Here is a 9,558-nt window from a genome sequence, read left to right as displayed (position 1 = left end):
GGTGTGGTGCTGAGCCGGGGTCCAGCCTTCCCGCCGAGGAAGCGGGACTCGGGGGGTCGGGTAGTGGCCCCGGACCCCGCGGCCCCGGCCGGGCTATCCTCCGCCCCGCGGCTCCCCGGCACCGACACCCGCGGACCCTGCGCGCCCCCCGCGCTCCCCCCCTCCCCCCCCCCCACCCCGCGCTTTGGTCGTGCCCTGCTCCTCCCTCTCCCCCCGCCGCGGAGCGCAGTGGGCCAGCCCACCCCGATATAAGAGGCGGGTGGGCGGCTCCGCGCCGCAGCGCTGAGGGCTGCGGGGGTCGCCGAGTCGAGCGCCGCCGGGAGGGAGACATCGTCGTGCTCGGGGCGCAGCCTGCCTTCTTCTCGATTCCCCACCGCCCGCCTTCTTCCCGGCTCCCCGCCGACCTGCAGTCATGGCCTGGCAGCCGATGGAGATCAACCCCGAGGTGCGCGACGGGCGGCGGGGCCGTGGGTAGGGGATGGGGAGCGAGGGGCGAGATGGGGCCGGGGGCAGGCGGTGTGGCGCCGTCTCTCCCCCGCACTCACCCTTCTTTTTTTTCCCTCCCCTTATTGTCTTCCAGATGCTGAACAAAGTGAGTCTCCGCCGCAGGACCGCCGCGGGCGGACGGGCGCCGCCCCTTCTCCCTCCATCCCTCGGCATCCTGCCCTGCCGGGGCAGCGCCGGCCGGAGCGGGGCAGCGCGGTACCGCTACGCCGGGCGCGGCCGCACCTGCGGAGCGGCGCCGGGGCCGCGCCCTGCCCCGGCGGCGGCGGCGGCGCCCCCTCGGGTGGGCGGTGTCTGGTGCGCGGCCGGCAGGGGGCGCCGCGGGGCCGCGCGTTGTGCTGTGTCACCGGGGCGCGGCGGCCCGGGGGGGCGGCCGGGCCCCGTTGTTGAGGGGCGTGTAGGTGGGGGGGAATGGGGTGACCGGGCCACCCGCTCGTTGTGCCCCGTACAGGTGCTGTCCCGCTTGGGGGTGGGTCCCGGCTGGCGCTTCGTGGACGTGCTGGGCTTCGAGGAGGAGTCGCTGGGCGCCGTGCCGGCCCCGGCCTGCGCGCTGCTGCTGCTGTTCCCCCTCACCGAGCAGGTAGGCGGTGGGGGGGGGGGGTGGTTGTGCCCCTCCTGGACCGCTCTCCTTCACAAGCCCGCTGGGCTGCAGCCCTGGAGGTGACAGTGGGATGGGCTGGGTTCAGGCACACGGCCTGTGGCTGCCCCGGTGCTGTGTGGCAGCTGGTGCCCTGCGGGGCTTCTGTCACCCCGGCTAGGCCATCTCTGGCACAGATTTCCCTGGAGGGAAAAGCAGGCTGTTGTCACTAGGGATGCGTGTACCTGCTGGCTGCTGTCATCTCTGCAAGCATCAGGTGGTTGGGAGTGGGCTTGGTTTGCAGTGAGGCTGGTGGGTGGTACCTGCTTGGCCCCAGCCTCCGAATAGCCTGAACTAAAACGAACTGAGCAACAAAATAAGGCCTCTTATTTCAATACCCCTCTTAACGCTTTGGTCTGTGTATCAGACTGAGGAAAAAATACAAGCAGTCTTGAGAGCAAGGAACAGCAGTTCTATTACCATGCTGAATCATTGCGTCTGGAGAGGCCTAGATTGCTTCTCTGTGACTAATGCATTTTGTCCACTAGATGCTAAGGAAGTAGATGAGGAGATGGATGTTGAAATAAACTATATTTAACAGGTTCTTTAAAAGAAGAATTTCAGCCTTTCAGTAGTGATGGATTTAACGCTTGTCTGGACATTGTTGTGATGGGGAGGGGTTAATGAAGGGAACCTAAAGGTACAAAGGCAAACTATTGCAGAGGTGCTGAGTAGTCTCATTAAACAGACCAAAACAATTGAGAGGGGATATAAAAGAGCCTATCCATTATATGATTTTCCCATCCCAAGCTATTTCCAGTGTACAGACAGATGGAGAGGCTAAGAACAGTGCCTTTGGATATGTCTGAGTCATGCAGGTAGTCCATTAATACTTGGCCTATGTCCAATACAGACATAACGATGCCTTACTGGACTTATGCCACGAAGATGACTTTATGGGTGAATCTGTCCAGTCCTGGTATTGATTCTCCTGCACAACTTGCTTGTCTAGTAGTTTGCACAATAAAAAGATGTCACTCTGAAATGCTTAAAACGGTTACATGTTTACAGCATGAGAACTTCAGGAAACAACAAACTGAGAAAATAAAGGATCAAGAAATCAGTTCCAAGGTGTATTTCCTGAAGCAGACAGTCAGTAACTCCTGTGGGACAATTGGTCTGATACATGCAGTTGCTAATAATAAAGACAAACTGAAGCTTGGTGAGTATGAATGTTCTGAAGTGGTTGAATTTCCATTTTCTTGTGACAGAAATCGAGTGGGTATAGGCTATAGGAGGCACCTGGGGTGTTCATGCAAGCCATGCCAAGGTGTGCTCTAGTGCTTCAGTTGGTGAGTGGGTCTTTCAGCTCTTGGAGAGGCATGTGTGGTCTCACCTGCTGCCTGAATTGCAGAAAGGAACTTTGACTCCTGTCTGGGAGTTGCAGAGGTACCATCCTAGTGAGCAATGCAAGAGGGAAAAGGGCAGGGAGTAGCACTGGCCAAAGTCTGTTTGTAACTGGGAAGTATCATGTTCAGAGGTAGCTGTTGACACTGCTGTTAATCTCAACTGAAGAGAGAAGGTTATTCATGCTACTTAATGCCTAATGTAAACAGACTTGCTCAGTGTAGTTTGTAAATCAGTCTAAAACATGTTTTCATTTTGCTGGGAAAGTAGTATAAGGGTTAGTAAGTAAACTTTTCCTGCAGAGGTAATAGTTTTGATGGTTCTCTTCCTATAGAAAAGGGTATAAAACTGCCTTAGGCAGCTGGTGGCTGGAAACCCCTAGAAAATGGGATTGCAAGGTATTGACAAAATAGGGTTGTCAGAGTCCAGAAAATACTTAATTATTCAAAGCTAGAGATCTGCGAAATATAACTTAGTTTTGTTATTCCAAGAGAACTTGTTAACTCTTTGGGTGGTGTGGGATTCCTTCTTATACACAGGAAAACACATATGGAAGGCTAAATGAGAGCAGCTTTGCTTTACTCTTCTGGAAAGGATTCTCTGAAATAACACGCTCTTGATGAGTGAAATGAATAATGCAGCACATCACGTAAGACCTACAACTCGGCACATCTTAACACTGCACTAGTAATCTATGTTCTGGAAAACCACAGTAAGCCTATCAAGAGCAAGTGCTGTGTTCTTTGAAGGCAGGGAGACAACTTCATCTACCCATATTCTGTTAGTTGATATTTAGGTGTCCTCACAGCTGGCACCTTTCTTGAATTTCTTCAAAATGGGACCAAACACCTCTGCCAAATCTGCAAGGTGGAAATCAGAAAAGCTAAATCCCATTTGAAAGTGAGTTCCAAGACAAGCACCCAGAGTACCCTGAAGCACCTGAACTCAGGCTGTTTGTGTAGATTGTTGTTAATAGCATCTGGATAAATAGCTTGCTTCAAGTGGTAGTTACAATATGCTTATGCTGGACGTGGTTCCAGGCTAAATGCAGTGACTCCTGGTTAGTGCAACAAATGTTGACTACTGTGGGCTGCACCTGAACTGTAACTGATGCTTTGCTTATACTGAATAAAATCTTTGATCGTCTTGTGTAGATGAGGGGTCTGCCCTGAAGAAGTTTCTTGAAGAAACAGCTGATATGTCTCCTGAAGAGAGAGCTAAGCATTTTGCAAATAATAAGGTACATGAATGATGCAAACTGCTGACACCTGTTGGCACTTAAGGATGTAGTAACCTTTATCTGCTTTCTCTTAAGGCTATACAAGAAGTCCACAATTCGGTTGCACAAGAAGGACAATGTCGGGTAAGATATGAATGTGTAAAATCTTGGGAGCAGGGGTTAATGAAGGTGGTAGAGCAATACAATTTTTTTTTTGTCTGGCACATAGCTGTTGCAGCTCATGAGGAAAGAGAAGTGAGTGACTCTCAGGTAAATGCTTGTGCAGGGTTTTCTCTTCAAACATGGAAAATTTGGGTTCAGACCCAAACCTCACCCAGTCTGAAAATGTGAATGTATATTAGGATTTCTGGTGCTTGACCTTTTAGAGGTCTTGGCAGAAATATCTTCAGCTGAGCTCAAGTTTAATCCTTTGCTGTTGACACGTCCTCTGTCCTGTAGTCACAAGTAGGGTTTGCAGGACTAGGCTTTTTTCAGCCTAACAAAGGTGTCTAATGGTCTCTCCTAAGGTTGAGGACAACAGTATGAACTTCCACTTCATCCTGTTTGTCAACGTGGATGGACATCTGTATGAATTGGGTAAGGTCCTGAGGACACTGCAGTTGGACTGGGCTTACTTTACACTGTACAGCAGTGTTGGGGGCTCAGGCTAGATGCTTGATGCTAATTAAGCTGTTTGCTGAGGCTCTCAACTCTCAAAGCCAACACATAATTTCTACCTTCACATGAAGACTTTTAACTGAAGGTGGGTTGTACTGAAGGCCTAGAACTTCTTGTAAAGGATGTAATTTCCTGTAGAGCTGGGAATACTTGGTCCCCTCCTCACTCAAGCTGTGTATTGACAATTTATTCTGACTTGCCCAGTATCTTCATGTGTGTATTTGTTTCTTGGGCCCAGCATGCTCAGTTCTGCTAATTTGGAAGTAATACTAGTACACTGACTGATACGACTTTATTTCACAGATGGGCTTATGCCATTCCCTGTAAATCACGGCACAAGCTCGGATGACTTGCTATTGACGGTAAGAGTTTTCCCTTGCTACTTGTTTCCTTGAAAACAAGGCTTTTAAGAGGGTGAGCGGTGTGTATTCAGTGTGTAGGGGCTGCACCTACTTGCTGTACAAGTTGGTGATTCTTATACTGTGGTAACAAGGCAGTATTGTGCCACAAAGCTAGATACCTCTTAAGTGTGTTTATTAGCTGGTGCTGCAGGACCTTGTAACCTAGTTGGTGGGACCCAGAGAGGAGCTGCAAAGACTTGATCTCTACAGCAAGTGTATTCTGATAGTCTAATTGGCTTTTTCTTTTCCTTCCAAGGATTCTGCTAAGATCTGCAGACAATTTACAGAACGTGAAAAGGGGGAAGTTCGTTTTTCTGCTGTGGCTTTTTGCAAGTCTGCTTGAGGCTCTGAAGAGATGCAAGGAAAACAGTCTTAATAGCACACCAGTAAATGCAGTCTAAACTCCAGTGCTTCAGTACTTGTTAAACACAGCTGTTCTGGTAACTTAAATTGTTTCCACCTTTTGCTATACACAGGAGCAACATCAGCTGAGCTTATGCAAAAGGATGAGCTCAAGTTTTAATGTGAACAGTTTGGACACATCAGATGTCTTTAGACTTTTTTCACATGTTAAGTAGAAAATGCTTAACAGGGCTTGTTTAATCTGTATCATGTGATTTGAGCTGTTGGTTGATATTTCCTTGTCTTTAATGAGAATAAAACATTCTGCTGGAAGACAAGTAGACTAAGTGATTACTGTAACTTTCTCCAAAAGGAGTTGTGTGGCATCCTCTATAAACCTTGTTTTCAAAGGGACCCTCAAAGCTCTCCTTGCAGTGGAAGTTAATGTCAGCCTCAGGTTAGCAGGACAATTGCTTTTTCTAGTGTCCCAAAGGCCTCTAAGGATGGAGAGACGCACCACTGTTTGTGTAGCATGTCCCAGTGCTTTACTACCCTTCTGGTAAAGCTTGTCCCAATGTCCAGTCTGAAACTTAAGTGGCAATTTGCCATCCTGAATACATTTTAGTTAGAGGGGTAGGGTGTGATAAACACTCAACTGCCAACCTGAAGCTGTCTGCTCCTAAACAGAGGGTATTTGTATTAATGGTCCAAGCAATAGAACACCCACTTGAAAGGGTTGGTGGTGTGTTTCCTCATAGGAGACAAGTTGTTTTGGGTTTTTTTTTCCCCTTACCTGTGGTTAAAAGAAATCTGGCTAATGCCGAACACAATCTTTGGGTAGTGAGTGTGCGCTTACTAACTTGTGATTGAGTTAGCCTTAAAAGAGGTTATACTACCTCTCCCAAAATTACCTGAAAAAGGAGAAACCCACACTATGTGAAATCTTAATACTGGGATGAAACTTTGGGTTTGGAGGAGATAAATATTTTATATATATTATGTATTCCTTGACCACCTGAGTCTGGCTGCTGTTTATCTGCAGCTCCTTGCTGATAGCTCAGGTAACTGTAAGAAGGGATAAAACGCCCTTAACCTCAGGCCTTTCTTCTAATGCTTTATGTCCTGGTCTGTGCCTGCCAGCCATGTTGTATGGTGCTGGGTAACGTATGTTCTTAGGTGGTTGCTGGTGCTCTGTGTATGTTGCAAGCATAATGGCTTCCAAGCTTTTTTGGAAGGTAATTTAAAAATATAAGCTTTGATTAAAGCCACGTGTGGTCTGAAGGTGTTGGGTTACTGGGCCTTGTTACTGCTTGTATAATTGCCTGATAGCTGAAGCTAGCGGGCGGTTGCAACACATTTTAATTCAAATTTTGAGGATTAGCTAGAGCTCAGTGTACTTAATTCAATTCTGAACATCAGTCTCCTTCAGTTTCTGTTAGCAGGGAGGTGAAAGCTATCTGCGGGGGAAAGGTCTGTTGCGTGTCACTCGCTGTTATCTACAGCAGCATCTTATGCTGCCTGTTGGTGGTTGTGGCAGGGTGGACAGACGCCTCCTGGGGCATCTCTGCTGCAGCCTCCGGCTCCAGCGCAGGCTCGGAGCCGTGCCTGCGGCTCAGGCTGCTTAGCAACAAAGGCTGCAGGAGAGGAAATGCGTGTGGCATGAGCGCAGGAGGATGGAAGGAGCAATAAAAATCAGATATGGTGGGAGGGGACAGGAGAGAGCAGAGTCCAGCCAGCTGTATGTCGTACCTGGGGAAGCGTGTTCTAATTCTGCAGGGGACCATTTTCATGCCTTTAAGGCCACTGCTGAGGGTACCTGCCATAACTCTGCCTGCGTACAGGTACTATGTCAATGCTGAAGCAATGTGAAAGTGCCTTTGAGATACCTCTGTATTTTTCTTACAGTGATTGCAGCAGTAAAATGTTACTGGTTTTGTTTTTGTTACCTTTGAACTCCTACACTTCCTTGATTTCCTGTGCATCCTCCCTAATTTAAGTAGCTCTTTTGACCCTCTCCATTTCTCATCTAAGCTCCTACATGTTGTTCCTGAATTTACCCCTAAATTTTCACTGTGACAATTACTGAGAAGGGCAGGAGCTTGTGAAGCCTGTTTTGTGTTTTATGCCTGCTCTGAGAGAAACCTGCAACTGGCAGTTTGCCGCTGCTGCTCTTCCAGGTATGTGAGAAGTCTATTGAGCAAATTGCTTAATTTGAATTATCAGGTTCCTGCCATGTGGAGCGGGTCCAGAGGAGGGCCACAAAAAGCACCTCTCCTGTGAGGACAGGCTGAGAGAGTTGGGGTTGTTCAGCCTGGAGAAGAGAAGGCTCCGGGGAGACCTTATAGCGGCCTTCCAGTACCTAAAGGGGGCCTACAGGAAAGACGGGGACAAACTTTTTAGCAGGGCCTGTTGCAACAGCACAAGAGGTAATGGCTTTAAACTGAAAGAGGGAAGATTTAGACTAGATAGAAGGAAGAAATTTTTTATTATGAGGGTGGTGAAACACTGGCCCGGGTTGCCCAGAGAGGTGGTAGATGACCCATCCCTGGAAACACTCAAGGTCAGGTTGGACGGGGCTCTGAGCAACCTGATCTAGTTGAAGATGTCCCTGCTTGTGGCAGGGGAGGTTGGACCAGATGACCTTTAAAGGTGCTTTCCAACCCAAACTATTCTATGATTCTGTGATTTTTGTGCAGCCTTCCAGTGCTGGACTTTCGGCAGCTAATATATAGAACTGTCCTTGGAAATACTTGAGAAATATTTAAGAATCTCATGTAGGATTTCAGGCTTATCTCTTTAGACCTGTGCACTGCTAATTTAGAACCGTATCCAGTGTTGACTGTGCACAATTTATCATTTTCTTAACAGTTTTCTTCTCGGCTGTGTTGAAAGCTGTAGTTAACCTGTTCTGTAGGTGGCAGCATTGGGAAACTTTCAGCAACAAGTCTGATTCAGGAGCCACCAATGGCCAAACTGATCCAGGCGCAATGTTACTCAACCACGTATGTAATGTGAAGTCCACAGGTTGTCCTATGGCTTTCAGTGGGACCACTCGCATGCTTCAGCACACTTCTGATTTCAGAGCCAAATATCCAATCCTTAATTTAGTCAAAAGTTAACTTAGGCGTGATGTAATGTCCAAAGCCTCTGACACTTTTCAATAGCTTTGGCTTAGCTCCATAGCTTATTTGCAGCTGACGCAGCACTACACCCCTTCTTTGTCCAGTATATACTGCTGTGCAACGTATGCACTATTTCCATGCTAAATAGGATTCTTTTTGGGGGGAGTAAAGAAAGAAAGGGTAGGAATAACTCCAGCAGCATCCAGCTTTTGATGCACAGACCAGTTTATCAATCTATGAATACTTAAGGTGGAGAACTAGTTATGTGAAAAAGGGAACTAGACATACTAATATCCTCTGCCTTTGATGCAAAGGCACCGGGGGGCTCTTGGGGCCAGTCCCATTAGCCCGTGTGCTGGGCCTAGGGAGAAAACAAGAGACTGGCCATAAACCTCATCACAGGATCCCTCTCCTGGCACTGCTGACAGCCGAGAGGAGGCTGATGACAGGACCACAGCTCGGTGAGACCGTGGACCAAATGGGAGCAAACAAGAACTGGGCAAAATGCAGCCAGATGCTGAGTAACAGCATTAAAATTCCTTTGTGGCCAAAGGAATTTAAAATATCACTTGCATTTTGTCATTTTTAAATTATTGCACAGGATGATATTAAGTTACAGGGAGCGGTTGATATTCCAAGTGCTTCGAACCCAAAGGACCTCAATAGATGAGAGAATGGGGCTAGAAGAAACCTCACAGAGGTCAACCCGGTGAGGTGCAGAGCTTGGAACCTGGCTGGAGCCACCAAGGCTGGGAGGTGGTGGGGCATGTTGCAGCCCTGCTCTGCAAGCCCTAGGTCTTGCGGCAGGTGCCAAATTTAATACAAGCCCGTGTGTTTTGTGTTTTCCTCGCAAGTAAGGCAGATTGCATACTATGTTGGGAGTTGTTGGGAGGAGGAAGGCCAGCAGATGGAGGGAAGTTATTATCCATCTCTGCTTGGCACTGGTGAGGCTGCACCTGGAATAGCATGTTCAGTTCTGGGTTGTCCCATCTCCATCCCCCCACCCCACCCCCTGCATCAGTCCAAGAAGGACATGGAGGAATCTGGTGAGGGTCCAGTAGAAGACTACTGAGGCAGCCAGAGGCAGGAAGCATACGGCCTACATGGAGAGGCTGGTGGAGCTGGGCAGGTATAGTCTGGTACGGAGCAGACTAAGGCAGATCTAATTGTGGCCTACAACTACTTCAAGGGCAGTTGCAAAGATGACAAAGCCAATTTTTTTTTTTTCCTGGTAGTAGGAGATGGTACATCAAAGGGCAGTAACCACAAATTGCAGGTTGGAAGGTTCAGTTCAGGACATCCAGAAAC

The 9,558-nt window shown here is 48.5% G+C and overlaps 1 protein-coding gene across 1 annotated transcript; it reads left to right on the top strand.

Moving 5' to 3' along the window:
- Positions 1-289: 289 nt before the first annotated feature.
- UCHL1 (ubiquitin C-terminal hydrolase L1) lies at positions 290-5,466 on the top strand. The gene is made up of 9 exons (XM_054202463.1): positions 290-445; positions 581-592; positions 956-1,084; positions 2,153-2,303; positions 3,643-3,728; positions 3,804-3,851; positions 4,235-4,304; positions 4,689-4,747; positions 5,043-5,466. The coding sequence occupies exons 1-9, from the start codon at positions 413-415 to the stop codon at positions 5,127-5,129; spliced, it is 675 nt and encodes a 224-aa protein (XP_054058438.1). The 5' UTR covers positions 290-412; the 3' UTR covers positions 5,130-5,466.
- Positions 5,467-9,558: the final 4,092 nt, after the last annotated feature.

Source organism: Rissa tridactyla, chromosome 5, assembly GCF_028500815.1.
Source record: "Rissa tridactyla isolate bRisTri1 chromosome 5, bRisTri1.patW.cur.20221130, whole genome shotgun sequence".
In the NCBI taxonomy this organism is placed as follows: domain Eukaryota; kingdom Metazoa; phylum Chordata; class Aves; order Charadriiformes; family Laridae; genus Rissa; species Rissa tridactyla.
This window is presented reverse-complemented; position numbering and strand designations above follow the sequence as displayed.